The following is a 20,758-nucleotide window of genomic DNA, read 5'->3' as shown; positions in this document are numbered from 1 at the left end:
GGACCCAAATCCAGAGTGAGATATTTGTGTAATATAAAGTAATAATAATGAGAAATTAGAGAACATTAAAATGTGAAAAAATACAAGTTAAATACGGAAATTAGAAAGAAAACCAGTAAAAATATATGTATATACAGTGACAGCTCTGTTATGAACTAGTGTTCTGTTTTAATGTGATGTAAAACCAAGCACGTGGAAGACCGAGATAAGGAAAATACAAGCAGAGGGAAGTATCTGCTGAAACAGAAATGTGAGACTCAGTAAGTACAGAAACGTAAACATTACGGGGAAAAAAGATACAAAAAGTGGATTCAGTGAGATACTGGGCCCATTTAAACCAACAAGACTTGCTGTTTTAGGAAATCCTTCACTTAATATATTCCTTATGAAAGAAGAATCTATTTCTGATATCTTCCTATATATTTTCCTCATACTTTTACAACCATTTCACAGCCAAAGAGACACCATTTATATTCCGAAAAAAAGTCAGTTTACAACCTCAAAAAGAAGAAATCACAAATAAAGGGCAAAATCCCTTCTGCGTGAGCAGAACACAAAAAGGAGGTTTGGGGAGTTGTGTTTTTAGCTCAGATCCTGAGCACACATTCGAAGATGATCCTCAGATCATCCCATACTTTGCTTCAATTTGTGTAATTTCCACTCTAAATTTGCAAAATGGATTCTTGTGGAATAGCAGCTGAGCACCAAAGTGTAGTGTATGTGGCTAATTTGTGGCTAATACACTTCAGCCACCAATTAGCATTTACTTCTTGGGGCCAGACTTCAGCCAACCCAAACTGAAAGCTCCTGAGATGCCCCATTCTCAGCCCCGTTCTTTTCCCCTGCTCCTTCAAGCTGTGCTACTTGCTAATTTAGACATAGTAAGTGCTTACAAGAACACAAATAAAATTGGTAAAAAGTCCATCTCGTAGACACTGCAGACAGTGCTATTACAGCAAACTTTGCATCTTCATCAAATTCCTACTTTATGAGCCCCAATTGCCATTTCATTGCTTCTGACAGCTAGTGGTGAAATGCAGAATAAGATCTATTGGTGGAAATGATGCACAACAGCCAAGTTGCAACAATGATAACTGACCTTTCACAGCTGTAATTAGATTGCATCTAAATAATTCAAATAAACAGCTAAAGCTACTCAGTTGAAAATGGCATTTTTATTGAGACAAATATTATTCCTGTAGAAAAAAAAAAATAATCAAATGGTTATTTTCTGAACCTGTGTTGTGGTCCCAACTGTACTTTCTATGGCCAACAGAGCAGATCCCGATTCTCTTAATTATAAGATCTGGAGTTACTGTTCTTTTATAATTGCTTTTGTGAATTGGGAATATATTGTTTAAATATTTATTGGGCTAGTGTATTTTCTGAAAGGCAAAACAGCATTTTTATTTATAAAATATTTGCAATCGAAGGCAGTTACTTGACATTTAGAGTGTAAATGTGGCTTCTGAGTCGAGTCTATTAAGTCTAATGTAGGAGTGGAATGATGAGCTCCCTCTCTGCGCTCTCTGCCAGCGCTGGAGGAGAAAGAATGGACACACACCACCCCACGTACATCCCTCCCCAGGCATAACTGCAACCATAGAAGAAGGAAGGAAGGAGTTGAAGAAAAATATGGTTCTTGTGGTGGTAACCCAGCCATAGACCAGTAAATCCCAACGATTTTGCAGCATTTTGGTCTAACGACGGCCAGCATCCACCTACTACACACATTTAGTCAGAAACAAAAGATTTCATTGCAGTGTTCTACATACATTTTTAGAAGACACGATCCAACTATTCCTGATCTCAGTTGCCTTTTATTGTGTTGTTATTTCTTTTAGGGATTTCTTTCTTTGCCAAAAGGCTTATAGGACACACAGAGAAAATATGGCCCACGACTGGGGCACTGTGAGACAGGCAGCAAAATAAATAACTGTAACACTTAAAAAGCACTGCAGATCACTGGGGCTACTATTAAGGAAGAATCTCAACACCAGTAAATGCTGACTTATTTTGATAGGATGAGACAGTCCTTGATTTGATATTTTGAAACTGAAAAAAACCACCAAATAAATAATTCAGCTGGAGTGCAACAAGCGTTGGACTAACCTTATAGAGCAGAGGTGATTGTCCCAGCTTCAGAAGTGCAATTTTTTTGGTCACGTTCGTAATGGCTTGAATCTGGATCAAGTCTTCCGCCGTCCCATACTGTACATCAACAAGTTCTGCCTGCAAAGAGAAGACAAAAATCAAGCTACAACCGTCCCCACGCACCACTGAGGGTGCTCCTGCCATAGAAACTAAGTTTTTTGCATAAGTACCAGCACCTGAGCAGACTCCTGCAATTACCTTACCCCCACTCCCTAATTAGCAACACCTGGAATAACAACGAGCTTGAGAATTCCATCTGACAAACAGATCTGTATCTTTGCAGTTTTCATTCACAATTCATCAGCTGGGATATTTTTTTATATCAAAAACCCAATGGGTTTTTGCCAGTGCTTATAAGAAGTGGTGCTGGCTGTGATGAGGATTTCCCCTCGTTAGCTACAGCAATGTATTTAAAGCCACATAAGAGATACCAACACACTTCTGTTAATTTTCTTAAAAGGAATCAGAGTCTTATAAAGCATTTCAGAAAATGAGTGAATGATTATACTGGTCACTTAGAAAAAATATACGGATAATACATACTCTACCAATATACAATTTTATTATGTGGTCTGATTCCTAAGCAGCCTTACTTTAACTACTGAGTTATTTTCCTATAACCCATCAGTTATCCAAGCATTATACTTGGAAAACCATAGTGAAAAGAGACTACACTGCTCTGACACAAACTTTTTTCTTACTACATATTTTTAAATTATTTCCAACTAAATTAAAAGTGATTAGAGCATTAATATCTTCAGCTTTTCAGTCAGGACACTGCAAGAATATGTAGTAAAGGTCTAAGTTATTATTAAATGTCAAGCACTGCCAGTGATGGAAAAACACTTCAAGATGTGCTTTGAAGGATTTTATATATATATATATATAATATATATTTTATATTTATATAATTTAAGAATGACCAAGGGCATTTTTCTCACACATTCATAGCAATAAATTCTGGTGAAGAGCAAGCATGAGGATAATCAGTCTTCTACATTATTATTTAAGAATGTCATGAAGCTCTCAGGACACCATCAAGGACATTTGGGAACCTCTAAATCCCTATCCAGCGTTCCCATAAAACACAAGTATAGGAAGACACAGCAATATTACATGAGTGTTTAAAAATTAAAATAAGAGGCGCAGCACAAGATGGGAAAATTTCTCTTTCAGTTCAGTTTTGGTAGCTGAAGTACAGACTCATTGCCAAAGGCAACAGTTCTGATTTTGGGCATCTCTGCACCAACTGTTTAAATTCCAGGAGTTGCTCTGGATACGTAGGATGTGTGAAATTTTACTCGATTCCTGAACAGCGGTATTTCAGGATAGTGTTTATCCTTATAGAACTGTATCTGCATATTTTGTCTGAGTTTGCACCTCAAGACCGAAGTTGAAATCATACAAAAATTTTGCCAAGGTTCCTGTCTTCTTAAATGTATTCTTTGAAATTTTCAAGTTAACAAGTTTCTAAATCTGTAACATCATCAGTGCTGCATAAACCACCAGGTATTGAGAAAGGTCAGCCAAAGTTACAAAACACTTCTGGAACAGGGAAACATCAGATTTAACACCAAATACTGAAATGTAGGTATGGAAAATCTTGCACTTGCTGCAGTTTCTTCTGAAATGTGTGTTTTTAATTTTTAAAGAATACAAAAATTATTTCATAAGAAAATTCAAATGGTGACTACAGGCTGAAATCTAATATAAATTTTTTCTTTTGTGATCACCGTATGTGAGAAATACGATAAAATCAAGCAAAGAAGTTTTATATTAACGGAAGCTATTTTGCATTTTACCTAATCTGATGCCCCTGGTTATAAAGAGTTCACCTCAAATGAGGAAAGGGCATTAACCAGGTGCAATTTCTTGAAGTTCACACAGATTTTTCCTCACTCTGTAGACCTCAGCTTTATTTTTATTTGTATCTACAGATATGTAGGTACAAATAGATACACTTTAGTGCAATAATTACTAGTCTCAGAAGTCTTACGGCTTGAGAAGTTGTATCTAGGCTGATTTCTGGGGAGACCTCTAATCTAATTCCTTTGGACCCGATGCCCTTCCCACTTCCCCTCAAGCAAAGCGAAGATCAGAGCTTTCATCGTTTGTGTGAGAGAAACTCTGCTGAATTTTCCTGAGGCAAAATCAATACACAAAGATAGAACATAATGAAGCATCAAACCATTTGCTTCTACGCGAGGCCTGTGTGAAAATGCCAGCCCTGCCCATCTACATTCATGCCCTGCTTCTCTGCTCGCTGCTCCTCCAGGGTGCTATCCACCGCTCCGTAAACAACAAAACTCCATCTTTGCACAATTATTAATGCATTTAGCAACTGCCCTTGGATGTTCTTAGTTAATTTATGGATGCAAACTGCATCTTCGAGAGCTACTCGCCGGGTCTTCCCCAGGCAACACACGAGCTCCACGACGAGCTGAATGAAAGGCCCTACAAAAGCACAGCTCATTTTTTAATTATGTGAGAACCAGAGCTTGACTCCCTGCTGCCCCAAACACTCTGCAAAGCATGTTCTTTGCTCCAAATGTTAAAAGCAAGCCCCAACACCACAGCTATTAAACACATTCATCCATCGAGGGTGTATGTAAGAAGTCATTACATAATGAAAAAGCAGCTGGGTAGAATATAACAAAGAGTTACATGGGCTTTCATTGCACATCTTCCACATGAAGGATATGTCAAAGCTCGATATATTACAAGTCTTTCGTTTTTGCCCTTGCCTGAAAATACGTATGACTTAAGCCTCTTGTTACTGTCCAACTTTAGGGGCACTTGCACACTCATTTCACTGCAACTTCGAAGTGGTTCTCTTCTCATCACAAATCTTTGACCCTTAATTTCCCCTTTTTGGGAGCCATCAGCAAAAATATTGCACACATCTGCCCAAGTAAGTTATCGTACCCTGGTAATATCACATATAGCCCAGCAGCTGGAGGTTTGCACAGCTGATCTCAAATCTAACTTCAGTTAAAATGACCAAAAAAAAGGGAAAAAAAATCTTCTCTTGAGTGAAACTACACGTGGCTCCTCCCCTCACAAAGTCAATAACCCACTGGAAGAGCATAGAACAAAGTCGAAACATTTTGGCAGTACAGTCAAGAAACCAATAGGTAAACATTAAATTATAAATATAGTTTTAAAAATAATTCCTAGTTCCTTCTTCTACACGTGAATACTTTAGTAAAATTTGCTTAATAAAAACATCTCATCAAATCTAGTACAGCAACACTAGCTTAGAGTAGGCAGTTTTGTTTTTATTCAGTCTACTGGGGCTCAATCAATTGGACCCTTTTCTTCTAGGATAAAATAGAATATAGATAAAATATACCTTTAAAATAATGTTAAAGAATACTATCAAATCCAAAGAGTGTTACCCTGTCAATAATCCACTGAGAAATTTACAATCTATTTAAGTCACACATTGCTGTTCCAGTCACAACATTCCCAACACCTTCAAGAATGAATAAAGATTCAATTTTTATTCTTTCTTTTTTAGAAATGGTTGCATGACATAATCCTCATTTTACACATCCCAGATTTTAAAAAAGCAAAACACCTCACTCCCAGGTTACCCGTATTTGATAAACCACTTCCCTTTGGTAGGATAATTCTGTTTAAAAACAAAAGAGAACTCGTCCTTTTATCATATGCCGAAAAAGATCACTTGTGTACTGGGTTTAGACAAATCAGGGTAAATCCTCTTACCCTGGAACTGGGAAACTGCTAAAAAATGAGTTGGTTTAGCCATTTGAATTAGGTACTTACTCTCCAAATTGTTTCATGTGATGCTGTTTGAAAGATAAGACTATTTAGGAACAAATTGCAATGTGCAACATGGAGTTCCATAGTACTTCCCCATGCATGAAATGATGTAGGGGTAGGTAATAAACCAAACATTTTTAGAAAAATTAATTATTTTACATTAGACTTATTGTTAGTTTCTAAGTCCCAAGATGATGCTCAATGAGTTGTAAACATTCTATCTTAAAAACTATGACAAAATCCCCCCGAAGCAGAAAAAACAAGCAGTCTGAAAATGCCACAAATGAGTTGTAAACATTCTATCTTAAAAACTCTGACAAAATCCCCCCAAACCAGAAAAAAACAAGCACTCTGAAAATGCCACCATCAAGACAATCAAGGATCTTTTCCCAATTTCTTCTACTTATCTCCAAAATGAAAGAGAATAAAACAACATGGATGAAAAAGCGTAAGACAGGTCTTGGAAAAGTATTAACTACTGTATGAAATAGGTGGCAGCTGGGGTCTTGAAGGTGCTGGATATTATTTTAAAAGTTTCCTTTCTTTGCGAATGGTGAGGCAATTTAAAAAAAGGCTAATTAGGTAAAAAATAGTAATGGAAATATATTTGTCATATCGCATTTTTATCGTTCAGCTGACTTGTATGAGGAAAGGAGGAAAGGAATTCAATTATAACATTTTACAACTGCATCCAATACACTGGGGTAAGAGGCTGATTGTGGCTGATTTGCCAGTGACACAAGACAGAAAAAGATTAAGGGAAAAATCCACAAGAAAAAAAACCCAAAACCTCAAAGCCACTACATCCCAGGAAGGACTGTTTCTCACAATCATCAAAACGCAGATGGTGTCAGTGCAGATCAGAAGGTGGCTCTTAGAGCATCTGCTTTAGCCATCAAGGCTGGGAATTCCAGAGTAAAACACCACACCTAAGCACATAGTTGTACTATTATTTCTGAAGATAACACATTAAGGTTAGTACTGAGCAGTCAGAAAGAAATCTTATCTGAAAGGTGTAAATTTATGCCAAAACCCAAAGTAGCATATAGAATGGCTGTGGTCAAAAATCTCCTCCTCTTAATGTTACCTGTTGTTACTGCCACAGTTCAGTAATTTCAAATTATGAATACATTTTATCAAACCCCAACCTGGTGACTTGTATTAATGAACAGCTTCTACACAAACTCTTGGGGAGATAAGGACAGCAGCTACAAAAACCTTCAGAAGTACGGTCAAGTTTGTATTCCTGATAGTTTTGACCTACTCACCAAAAGAGTGGTAGAAATGGATGATCTAAAGAAACTCCAAGTATTGAAAAAAACCTAAACATTAAATGTGATGTATACAATATATTTCAGATTGCTTGTTCCTTCAGAATTAAGACAATTTCTCCAGAAAGCAGAGATGTAATTCTAGAATTATCAACCCCTCAGTCCCATGACTGTTCAGGCTTACTACATCCCCTTCCTTCATCAAAGTCAATGCCCTTTATTTATCCTTCAACATCCAGCTACTATTTTCACGTTGTTCACATAATAAAGGGAACAGAAGCATCCAATGCATGATCAATCACAAGTAAATAACCTTCAACTAGCCATCCTGCCTAAAGTGAAAACTCCAAAATATATTTGCAAATTGTATCTGAGAAGACGGCAGCCTGCAATCAGGACATGAGGCTAACTTTAATTAAACATTTCACTATAATTTATTTGCACAGCTCTGAAATTGAGGCTGAAGGCAGCATTCAGCAGAGCATAAAAGTAAACTCACGCTGGCTGTAGATCAAAGCTGGACACCAACAAACGCGAAGAAAGCCACAAACATAAAACCAGCTCTTCTCTAAAATTAGAAAAAAAGGAGGAAAGAAAAAGGGAGATAGTGGAGCGGTGCCAAATCACGTGGTGGTGTGAAGCCTGCTATGCTTTCTGACAGGAGCTGCTGCTCCCTGTCCAGCCACGCACATCCCTCCAATAATCGGGGACCCACCGCTGTGTCCCTGTGATTGCCACCACCCAACCCTCCTTCTTGTCCTACCAAGCAAGCCAGAGACAAAATCAAGAGCCACAACCACCATTTATGTACTTACTGTATTTCTACAGACATCTAAATATCACAAGTTATCTTTGTCCTTCACTTGGCAAAAAGAGGAACAGAGAGACCCCTGTGTTTGGGGTGTTCATAGTACCATGGATGGGTTTAGGTTGGAAGGGACTTTTACCATTTATGTACTTACTGTATTTCTACAGAAATCTAAATATCAGAAGTTATCTTTATCCTTCAGTCCTTCACTTGGCAAAAAGAGGGACAGAGAGACCTCCTGTGTTTGGGGTGTTCATAGTACCATAGATGGGTTTAGGTTGGAAGGGACCTTTAAGACCATCCAGTTCAACCCCCCTGCCATGGGCAGGGACACCTCCCACCAGACCAGGTTGCTCCAAGCCCCATCCAGCCTGGTGTTCATGGCACACATCTCAAGATTGCCTCTAGTTCAATTAAAGTGTTGAAGGTTGAACTAAGAAAGTAACATGCCCAACTATTGATCTCTTCTACAGTAATGGCACTCGGTATGAGCAGCATCAGTCCCTCTGTCCCGTCATAGTCAGGACATGCCAAAGCCAAGTGCAAGGGCATTAAGTTTTATTTTGGTTTATGTTGCTAGGCTCAGCATTATCAGAAGAGGAAAAGGCCTGGGAAAGCACGAACAAAGGCCTAATTCAACATTGAGTAAAATAAAGACAAGTCAGACACAAGACAGAAACAAATCAGGAAAAAATTTGAGAGCAATTTAAGAGAAGAGTTCTCGGGATTTCTTCACATGAAACAATTATTTCTTGTAGAGCTGCTTGTGCTATAAAACAAAAATTCCTTTAGAACTCAGTTTTCATGCAAATACCATGCTCCATTGTTTACAATAATTTCAAAATAACACTATCTTTGAAATCCCCCAGCGAGCTTTCCACTTTCTGTTTTCTTCATGAAAAATTCGGTGTAGGGCCTCAAAATCCAAATGTGAAGTCTTTTGGCAGCAAATATTATTTACAGATTTGTGTGTGTCCTGTGAAACTTGGCCATTCCCAAACCATCTGAGAAAACTCGTGGATAAATTTGGGGGTAGCTACACAGCAATGTCGAAGTCTTTTGGCAGCAAATATTATTTACAGATTTGTGTGTGTCCTGTGAAACTTGGCCATTCCCAAACCATCTGAGAAAACTTGTGGATAAATTTGGGGTAGTTACACAGCAATGCCTATGTGATTTCCTGCTAATGAATGACTAAATTGTGTATTTGCAAGTAAATTCCCCTACCTTCTTGGTCAAATTTGGACATTGCTTCACTATCCTTGAACTTCTTTCCGTCTTATGAGGAAACTGGAACAAGAAAAATAACCTTATGCTTTGAAAAATAATAACCTAATGCATTTCCAAGGACTGAGGCCAGCCAAAAAGAGATGATTTGTGCACTATGAGTTTGAACACGCTGCCTGAGCCCCAAAAAGCAAATCATTACAGAGCGGGATTAACCGAAGCTGATTTTGCTCCATTACAATACTCAGAGATGCCCCTGACCAACATCATCTGGGCACATTTAAATCACAGAACTTGAATATCACTCCACATAGCAAGATAAGCATGTTTTTGGGTGATTAAAATACTCACCAGTGTTAGTGGTAAATAACTCATACTTTTTACCTATGAGCACTCCTCTTCAAACAGATTCATGCCATTTTTTTTCCACGGTGGTCAGCACCTTACTCTACAGAGGCTTTGGGTTTTTTTTTACTTCAATATTCTTACTCATACAATAAAATTCCAGAAGAATTCAGTATGACTCACAGTGTCAGCCTGCAGTCAAAAAGGATTCTTTGTGGCCAGTTTTTATGACGTAAAATTGCACACTGCGTTACAGTGGCAGCTAAAACTGTAATTTGTACCTAAAAAAAGGAACTAAAAAAGATGCCCCTTAACCTCAGTTGGATAGAGTTTGTCCTTGCAGACCAAATTCAGTCATGGACAGGTTTTACACCACTCTTTTCCCTCATCCCATCTCTGTTGAAGCTCCTAGAGGCTGCTTTTGCTGCCCCAGTATCCTTTTCAGAAAGTGACTGAGGTTTAACTTGTTTCCTTCCTTGCTTTTTACAGCTTAGAGCAGGGTGGGTTTTTTTACTACTAACTCCCAGGGAGACTGAATTAAGATCGAAGCCTTTTTATAGCCTACAGAAAAGAACCTCTTCTGTGTTTTATGGTTACAGAGCCCCTGGATAAATCTCAGCTGACATCGCCCAGTTCCCTGTTGATAGCGCTCATCCTGTTGACTCCTCCCTTTATATCTATTTTCAACTTTATTTTTCCCTCCTTTAATTTATTCATACTTTCCCCTGCTCTCTGTCCCCAGTCACATTCTTCCAGTTCCCCTTAAGCAGAAAGCAAAACTAATATTTGACTATATCATCTTATTTTATGATATCCAGTGAGGTATCCAACCACCAAACCTAGGTTTTTTTATCTTTTCTAATTAGATTTAAATGCAAATCTAGTTTGTCAGGTATTCTGAAATAAAACCTTATTTAAATTCATATTAAATATTAATATTTATTTATTTTAAACTTGCTAAGAACATTGCTTTAGTTATAAAACACGAAAGGACACGATACCATTTGCAGCCAAAAATCCTACCAGAGATTTTATTATTTTAAACTTTCATTAAGTGAAGGTGATTATTTATCATCTCACAAAGCTCACTAGTGACAAAACTTTAAATTCTAATGACTCTTTTTTATATGTGTTTAGTATTATTTATATCCTCCTCTTTGTAAGAGGTAACTGCAAAGATATTTAGTAGCCTTAATCTTAAAGCATAAAGTCACATTGATCACACTTTCCTAAGCAGAAAGAATAATCTGTATTTGCCAGCCTAATTCATTTAGCTTATTCAGGGGTAATTATTCATGCAAATATACATTTACAAATTACAGACTAAAGATAAACTAAACAAAACAAAGAGAATTGTTCAGCTGTAATGCGACATCTTAAAGAATAAATCATAAGCTGCATATGTACACAGGAAATTATACTGGTGTGATTTAAACTTGGCTTTAAAATATTCATTGAAACAGCTTTATGTCTGAATCCTCTCCCATTATGTCAGAACCCACCAAAGTCTCAAGGCTGGACTGCAGTCACCCAGAGGTTTTAGTGGCTACTCTAAAACTTGAAGAATGAAAGCAAAACATCCAGAGGCTGCAGACTGTCCTTCAATGGCCTTTTTATCATATATAGAATAAAACCCAGGCATTATCTCCTATAGTAACTACAACCATTAAGAAGCTGCTTGTACCTTACAGAAGATCCCTAGAAATGCTTTATATACAAACAGGATCTGCTGCAGTAACTGCCAGCGATTGCAGGGAAGGATCCATCTCTCCATCTCAACTGAAATATTTCTTTTTATAACTATATTTGATATCTCAATTTCCTAGACAGCAGCGTTTCAACTTTGTTCAGTTACTTCATTCTTCGAGTTAGACCGGCCGTGTTAAAACAGAAATATATAGAAAGTAGCCTTAGAATTTTCAGGTTTCCAATTTTGGTCCCAATTTTCAACACATTTTGAAACAACGCAATTTTCACAGGGTGAGAAGCCTGTTTCCCAATCAGCTCACACCAATGCATGACTAGTGTACCAAAATCTACAGGCTGGCTGTATTTCTGTGCATGCCCAGAAGTTGTTGTTAGTGCAAGAAACAGACACAGAAAGATAAAACAGACATCAAGCTCAGAATGCAGATAATCAGAGGTACGTGCAAGAGGAGGCCATCCACCGCATCGAGAGAACACTTGAACTTTCAGAAATGTCAGCAAGAACTCTATTTTCTAGACTATAATAAATGCTCTTCCACAGAGTACTGAGAGCCTTTGCTTGGCCAAACATCACGTGCTGGAACATAATCAGAGAGATGCCCAACCACACCGGGCTGTAACACAAACCTGAGTGGGGAAGCGGCTTTTCATCAAACCCGGAGACACAAACGTGCAGTTGTGAAAAGGAAAATAACATCTTTCCTACCTGATGGGAACTCTGTTGTTTTAACTCGTTACGCAGATGTACAGGTCTCTAAATTACCTCTTTGGAAAAAGGACTGGGGGAAAATACATGCTAAAATTGCAAATACATTTGGATAAAAGAAAAGGACATGAAGGAAAACAGGGAATAGACTCGAGCAATAATGAATTTAAGTGACCCAAATGACTGAGCAAGAGAAACAGAAAGAAGGCTGTATGTGAGAACAGCGTAGCTCTGTGTGATTAAACAAGCAGGTATTTCCATTTTTCAACCGCCTAACATTATGGAAAGACTTATCTTACAAAAGACATGTAGCATGTGGTTCAGATAAAATCATACCAGGAAGAAACCCCAGTTCTTTGTTGTTCCAGGCTTCTGAATTTTGATTTTAAAAATACACTCAGTATTTTAGAATTGCCATTTGGTCACTAATTGTGATGGTGTACTCTGCACCGCTCAGTCATCTAAAGGTTTCTATATGGCAGCACCATTTATCTTCTCTTTCAGAAACATCTGTCATTTTCAAGGTGTTTTATTTTTATGAACAACAGCAAGGATTGTTGTGATCCCTCCTCCCCAGGGTGTGGAACAGTCAACAAAGAAACTAGAAACAGGGAGGTCAGTATCCACTCTCACCCATTCTGATACAACCACAAATTTCTTTTAGGGCCCATCTTCAACTGGTCCCCTTCCTGAGTTTCAACAAACACAAGAGACTAAATTCAACAGAAAAGACAAAGAATGCACAACGGCCATCATTTTAAATATTCACTAATTGTATCATCTACTAAAGAAGTTTTGTCCAAATTTCTTCATTTGTATTTATATTTTTGGTACCCACTTTACAAACACTATACATTACGAAGAAATTATCTTCATTGCAGAGAAAACTGAAAAATTACAAAGTTTTATTTCAGGCAGAGTGACTCTGGAGGCATCAAGACAAGAGCAGTAAGAGCATCTGGGGAAGATCTGAACAGAAAGAGCCAGTCTTACCCATCAGACCTGGAGCCCAACACTGTCTCCATGCCCAATTTCTCATTCTAGATTTTCAGTTGGTGTCACTACATGATTGGAAGATTTTCTTTTAGCCTTAAGACATAAGAGTTTTATAGATAAAAGGACAGCATGGACAAAGACATGGAAAAAGAAATTGGAATAAAAATTTTGGCTAGAAGTATGATATAGTAGCTCTTTTGCCAGAAATGGAATTTCTAGCTTTTCATACTACTTCATCCTCTAAAATACTCCCCGAGTAAAGACCGTGCCTGGCAAGCAGTGACCTGCAGTAGGAGGAACATCTCTCCTGGATGACAACCCAGCAGGAGCTCTCTTGCATATTTAAGCAGCTTTGCTCTCCAGTAGCTGAAGCTGTTGCCAGACCTTTTCCACCCTCGTTCACCTCTGTCTGCCCCTCAAAGCCATCAGTGTGGAGCTGTGAATCTTGCAGGAGACAAGACTAACTCCAGACGGTACCATAATTCAGGGGAAGGAAGATAAATTCCTTGAAGCATCTTCTTGCTCGCACACACCTACTCCTGGCCCTGTCACAACCCGGTGATGGATGAGTCACCTTCTCTTTGAACCGTGGAGCACAGGAACTTCAGAAATAATTATGATAATAGAACAGATATATCTCACTATTAATTCACGTTTAGGCCCTTTTAATGAATGAGATAAACACAGTAACTAATATTCATGACACGAGGTGTCAGACATGAGATTTATCTGTATTTAGTGGAACACACACAATGCATCAGACAGAAAAAACTAGGAATGCCTAATTCTAGAAAAAGGGAAGTCCAAAGTATTTTCAGCTTTGTTTAGTTAGCATTGATGGGTCTTTTTTTATTATTTATAAAGCTATTTCTCTCCTGGGACTGTAAGTGGTGGGCTCAGCCAGAAGTGCTGTATTTCCAACCAGCTTAAAAGAGAAATTTTGAAGGAAAGCTTTTTCTCAGGACATTTTAGTCCAGGCAGTGAATGGGCTCGGGCGTTTTGACAACTCTTCTGCCAACTGCACACCAAATTCAGCCTTACCTATGGTTAGTAACCGGGTCTTTTGTTAATTTATTTATTCCATTCTTTTTTATATTTTAAAGAATTCAGTTCTTATATATTTTTTTCATTGTATCACAGCTGCACAGTTTTTCATCCTACTCTGAAAGGCTTTCAAAGGACATTTGCTTCAAAGGGTTTTCTCCGAGAGAGGCCTTCTTCACTTTTTGGTCTTTCTTACTATTAAGTCTCTGTGTCCGGGTTTATAGCATTCCTCAAAGCAGTCTCTAGAGAGGGTTCATCCTTTGCTCTTTTATACCAAAATTCTTCAACAAAGAAGTCAGACAAGCCGTTAAAATCTATCCTCACCAAATTATTCATATCATGGCAGCTTTATCCTCAACTAGTTCGGATTACATTCAAAACCTGTCATGTATGGTTTTTTTTTTTTTTCTTTTTTAGTAAAAACTTATTTGCACTCTTTCAAAGTGGTCATTATGAGAAGATTATATTTGGACTTCATATTACCACATCCTAACACAGAGAGGAAATCTTCAGACTTGCTTTGAATTTGCAATGCTACTTTCATTTCAAAATACGAAAAAGATTTTAACCATGAGAAAAGAGAGTCCTGTAGAAAAGCATTCAATAAGCTGATATTATTACAGCAGAAGAAATCAATGTTTAAGATTGAAATAAATGTTGTCAAATATTGACTGTAAAAGTTATACTGGTAGATACAGGTAAATCCTATGGCTTCGAATGATAAGATTTACCACGCAGCATCGAAGATTAATATAGTTGCTCCTGATGCTTTTCAGCTCCCAGCCCTAATTCACAGGAGAGACTGCTGTTATTTCTGCTTTTTCACTATTTTCAAAAATAATCAATTGCAGTATGTCAGAAAAGTGATTTTTTTTTTATTATTTTAAATTTTAAATTTTGTTTTACTACAGTGATTCCAACCCATATTCTGATGGACGACTGAGTGATGCCTGGTACCACCAGGGCCAGAAGCTCATGGCCATGGTCCCAGGAACAGGATGTATACACACGGTAAGATGTGATCTGCCTCCAACTACAGATGCTTTTGTGTTGCTAATGTTCCTTAAAAAGGTTTAAGGATTTGTTTCTCTTCCTCAAAAATAAACTAAAAAATGAGAACAAGCAATAGTTTAATCAACATTATATTTTACAGTCACTCATAATACCACAAAGCTGAGTAGCATTTTAAACAGTTCTTTTATATAAATTACTTTTATATAACTTCATTGTTTAAAACAATGTAGTTTTAGGGACAAGGATCAAATATTATATAAATACAAAGATGTTTTGTTATTGTTCTCATTGTATCAGTTGTAGTTGCTTCTTACATTGTTTTTCTCATCCTAGCAATTTTTTAAAAGCTGATATTTGCTTTATAGTCTGTCTGTTGGAGGAAATTTTTGCTTCTGTTTTTAGCATAAGCAAGATCCCTTCAAGGCAGTTTTAAACCTTCAAAATACTGGAGAAATATAAAAGAAAAAGATCCCCCAAACCCAAACTAAAGACCTATCAGGAGATTTTTGCTTGGAATTCCTCCTCTGAGGAGGACACTGCCTTGGCAAACTTAAACGGAAAAAATACAGGTATGTTGTTGGAAGGTTGAAATTTACTAAGATTATGTAAAAGAAATTAGGATGAGATGGTAAGACAGCGCTACCCAAGCAAAATGTGCCTTGTGATTTGGCAGAAAGATTTCCACTTGGCTTGGAGTAGCTTTGTGTTCAGGTTTGCACCAAACATCATTAACAAAAAGCGGGCATAGAAGAAGAAGAACTGAGTAGGTATAACTCCAGATATCTACTGAAACGCAAAGGTGATTGCAACTTGCCGGGACTAAATTACAGAATAAAATAATTAAATATAAAAATATTTCTTGGAGATCCACGCATTTACACAAGTTACTTACACTTACCTTGTCTCCCAGTGGCTACTAACAGACAAAATCCAACTCTGGTCAAAAACGATGGAATTCCCATAGATTTCAGTAAGAATTTTACTTGCGCTAAAATCTGAATAAAGCACCAAATCCATTCCCCAAGTCCTCAGTGTTTGCACCCTCTAGTTTTCACCGTGCAATTGGAATATAAATAATGTTTACGGTTCAACATTGCTCCCTTTCAAGTATTTTACAGAGGCCTCACTGAAAAATGCCTTTAGCTGGCGATGCGCAACGGCGCGGAAGCGCTCAGTCATCTGTTAGAGCTGTAGATATCAAGATACCTCACCTTTTCCTTTTCTCTGCATTTCAAAGACCTCATTTATTATTATTGACATTATTACTAAAATAATTAGTAAAATATTAGCGCTGTATTAACTCACAGCTTTTGCAGCAGAAGCCATTTGCATTTTTGAACCCCTGCCCTTCGATGACAGAAAAATCTCGCAGCAGCATTAACGGGGCTTTTGTGCATGATCAACTACCATTATTTTTAAGGAACTCTACAACTTTATTTATGAATGGTTATGTGATATGTGCCAGAGAACTGACAGGATGTTCTGCAGGACATCTCTTCAATGATGGTTTCTTTAGTCCTTGACTGCAATTTTAAATTATATAACCTTCACATTGCGTTTCACAGCTTTCTATATGTAATTATAACGGAGTGGCAGCTATGCTGTAGTTAATGCTGAATATTGTTTTCTGTTTAAAGGTCAAATCTATTCTAAAATCCATATTCTTAGTGAGATTGTCTTGAAAATTTGCTGTGCCTACTTGGTATGCAGAGCAGTGGTCTAAACGATGATTATTTGTGGAAGAGGTTTCTGAGACACTCTTCTATAAATAAAAGATAAATAAAGCTCCTCTAAAGTGTCTAAATGTTACAAAAAATCGCCATATTCTTCTCATTTGTGTGTATGTGTTATTCAACCTATAGCCCTAACCATCTGCAAACTGATTTCAGTTGCTAGGGATTCATTTTAGCTAGTACATGTCTCTTCAGAGAAGAAATTTCAGAAAATGTTCATAAAGATAATAATGAACTAAATTGGCATGCCTAAAAGAATTAAACGCACACACGTATCAAGATTCCCTCTAGCTTGAGATTTTGCACCAATGTGCCATCAAAAATGACCGAAAGACTTAGGGTGAGATGCTGTGATTATTTAATCTGAATTATATGCGCGCTCTGCCTCTGGAATTCAGGATGTGCAAGCGAGCGTGCTGCAGAGGGCTCATTTGGAAATTTTGCCTAAGGATAAAAATAACCTGGGAAGATTCTGAAATTTTCTAAAACCAACCTGCTGACACCAATCTTAATGCAGAAATATTGTTAAGGCAATTACCACTGATTAGCTAGAGGGAAGATAAAAGATAATAAGGGTGCGCTAATCACATTTCCAGCACAATGAAAATGAATCCAGTGAAAGCAAGCTGTTGGGTCAAGGATTTCCCCATGCACTGTCCCTCCAGAGGCAAGCTGTTGGGTCAAGGATTTCCCCATGCATTGTCCCTCCAGAGGAACCAGTAACCTTCTGGTGCAGAGCTGGAAATACAGAGAGCTGCAAGTACTGCAAGGAATCAGTGCTGCAGCACTGAGAGCCATCAGAGAGGGAAGGGGACAGTAGGACACACACACACACGGGGAGCCTGCAAGGAGCAGGAAAGATTAGAGGAACAGGCAGTAGAGGAGAGGAAGACTCCCCTCCCATCTTCATAGGATCATAGAATGGTTTGGGTTGGAAGGGACCTTAAAGACCATCCAGTTCCAACCCCCTGCCCTGGGCAGGGACACCTCCCACCAGACCAGGTTGCTCAAAGCCCCATCCAGCCTGGCCTTGAACCCCTCCAGGGATGGGGCAGCCACAGCTTCTCTGGGCAACCTGTGTCTAACCACTCTCAGAGAAAGGTTTCTTTTTGAGATCTCATCTAAATCTCCCCTCTTTTAGCTTAAAACTATTACCCCTCATCCTATCGCTCCACCCCCGATCAAGAGTCCCTCCCCATCTCTCCTCTAGGTCCCCTTTAGGTGCTGGAAGGGGCTCCAAGGTCTCCCCAGAGCCTTCTCTTCTCCAGGCTGAACAACCCATCTTCCTGCAGAGTGCAGGAACCTGGGAAAGAAGAGGATGGATGGGGAGCAGACACATCTCAGCACAGCCCTAAGAAAACAGGCTCTCTGATAAGAAGTGAGCAAGCCTCCTTCCTTGTACAAGAGGATCTGACAGCAATCTGAGTCCTGTTTCCCGTATCTCCATCTTGCCAAGATTGAACAATGGTGGGAAGATCCCTGAGTGAGCTTAACAGATGGGTCTGTACTTCTCGTCTTGCTTCAGGTTGCATTAATCTCTGTGGTGGGTTCTCATTTAGCTGAGAAAATGTCACCAAAACAAATGAACCGGAGCAGGCAGATACGCCATCAACAGCTGTAGAGAATCTCTTCTGCATGTCGTAGATAGAGGCAAACAGGTGGCAAAGATATCACTGGCTGCCTTGGGAGTACAAATGCCTAAAACCAGCAGACACTTTGAGCAGAGAAACAGGTAGAATCAGTCAGGGAATGCGGGTGATGGCAGGGAAGCGAGGTGATGTAGAAGTCCAAGCAGAGAGGGAACAGGGACAGAGGAGAGGTCAAAGTACAAAGGACACATGGTAAGGTGTTGGGAGAACTGGCTTGGAAATGGTGATAATTAATTTCTGTCCATGAAACCATCAAATCCCTGCCTGCATATGCATTCCCATTACAAGAACATGCCAGTACTGGTGCTGTTCTTGCATCATCCTGAGGTTTCTCACCCAAAATAGTCCTTTCAGCCTATGGGGTCCAGGAAAGAAAAGTGATGTTTTGCCGGGCTGGCTGAGAGTGTCCGTGATGAAAAAAGGAAGGGGTGGAGGAAAAGCAAAAGAACCAACAGGGATTTGGTGCATTCAGCTGCCAGTTACTCCTGAAGAGGCAGAGGAGGTACCAGAGCATGAGGCAACGTAACCCAGGACACTAAGTATCACTGTTTAGAGTATTAAAGCAGATTTACGATTGTGAAAAGTTCCTTAACACTTCAATAAAGCAAAGAGTCAATAAATTTAAGGTGAAAGGAAGGTGAGGAAACTTCAGGTCACAGAAGCAGAACTGCAGTAAATCAGGGAATACAGAGCAAATACAATCTTCCTTTTGCTTTAATTAGTCCATTCTTGAACATTGTCCCAACGCACGAACAGTTGCATCTGCTAAGATTTTTCTTTTTAACGTTGCTAGAGAAGGAGGGAACAGAGCAGATGAACATTGCAACACCAAAACAGAACGCTCGTTTCTTCCTGGGTTGTCCTCGGAGGCCCTGCCTTTTTAACGTTGCTAGAGAAGGAGGGAACAGAGCAGATGAACATTGCAACACCAAAACAGAACGCTCGTTTCTTCCTGGGTTGTCCTCGGAGGCCCTGCCTTCAACCACCTGCCCAGGTGACACCAGCCTTCTGCTGTGCTTCCAGCCAAGACGTGTCCTTCCCTACACTCGGGGGAATCACCACCACGTGTGTGCTAACAGATGGGCTGCAACACGCACCCACACCAACACGGTGCTGGCAGGAGGAGGCTGGATCTCAGGGGGTTCATGGACACTTCTCGACCCTCACTGATGGCTCCTCAGCTCGTCCTTCCGTGGTGACAGCTCCTGGAGCAGCCCTTGCTGTGAAGGGCTCAGATTCATCCCACTGAGCTCGCTCAGAGACTGCCTAGATAGTGTTTGACAAGGTATTTTGCTTTAACACATCCATTTGATGCAATGTAATTCCCCTTTATACACGCACCCTCCTGCCCAGAGCGGCCTTCCTGTTTGCATCAACCAGACAAAAGGTTTAAACTCTATAAAAGGGAGCTGATATTTAAGTTCTAATAAAAATATATTTCACGTATGCCATTCTTTCCCCAGACTGACCTAGTCTCCGATACATTATTTACATAACTGCTGCAATATCTGTTCCAAAACTGAGCTCTCTCCAGAACTGGAGCCTGCCCTGCCTGTCACCGCGATGGGTAAACAGTGTCACCTTTTCAGGGCCTGATGAATTATAGAGAAGTAGTAAAGTGCACCATCCATCACAATGGCACTAAGTAGGTTTTTGAAGTAGATTTGAGAGCACAAACGCTCACATTTTCACCCACAAATGCCGTTCAGACCGTTACCAGGAAGCACAAATTGGATGGCTCATACACAACGGCCATATGATGAATGGACATGACAGGTGGTCAAAGAAAATGAGCCTTGCTCTTCTGCAAATAACCTTGTCACCGTGAAAGTAGAGCTGTAGCTCCGCTGGTAGCCAGACTGCAGCAACTTAATGGGTTTATTTGCTTGAACTTCCAGCAAATCAAATATACAAATGAGATACAATGCAGCAGCAGTATTGAAGCAATATTAGCAATTCAACCTGATTAGGTGACACACAATAGAAATTTTCTACTAAGATTGTGTCACATTTGAAAGAAAATTATTCAGATTATGAGTAGCTGTTACAGGAATACCTTTTCGCAGGAAAACCTCATGATTTTGCAATCACAACTCCGTGTAAGATATTCAAAATATGTGAGTTTTCGTTCCACCGCAAGCAATCAAGTCACCCTCTGATGGCTGAACACAGCAACAGCCACCACCCGCTACTGCTCATTTAAAATTCTTCTACTTCCATTAGCTTAAACAGTAGAGATTACTGTGTAGGATTGAAAGTCAGGGAGGTTAGATCACTACCAATTTATCCATAACCTAAATAAAAAAGGAAGTTTCCCT

At 39.0% G+C, this 20,758-nt stretch overlaps 1 protein-coding gene across 1 annotated transcript in view; it reads right to left on the bottom strand.

The window, feature by feature from the left end:
- The window catches only part of NAALADL2 (N-acetylated alpha-linked acidic dipeptidase-like 2), a 390,920-nt gene that overhangs the window by 210,789 nt on the left and 159,373 nt on the right, over positions 1-20,758 (bottom strand). The window contains exon 4 of the mRNA XM_014938872.1: positions 2,113-2,232. Coding sequence (XP_014794358.1) covers positions 2,113-2,232 — 120 coding nt within the window. The remainder of the gene's footprint in view (positions 1-2,112; positions 2,233-20,758) is intronic.

The sequence above is a fragment of the Calidris pugnax genome, unplaced genomic scaffold, assembly GCF_001431845.1.
Source record: "Calidris pugnax isolate Ruff unplaced genomic scaffold, ASM143184v1 scaffold52, whole genome shotgun sequence".
In the NCBI taxonomy this organism is placed as follows: Eukaryota; Metazoa; Chordata; class Aves; order Charadriiformes; family Scolopacidae; genus Calidris; species Calidris pugnax.
This window is presented reverse-complemented; position numbering and strand designations above follow the sequence as displayed.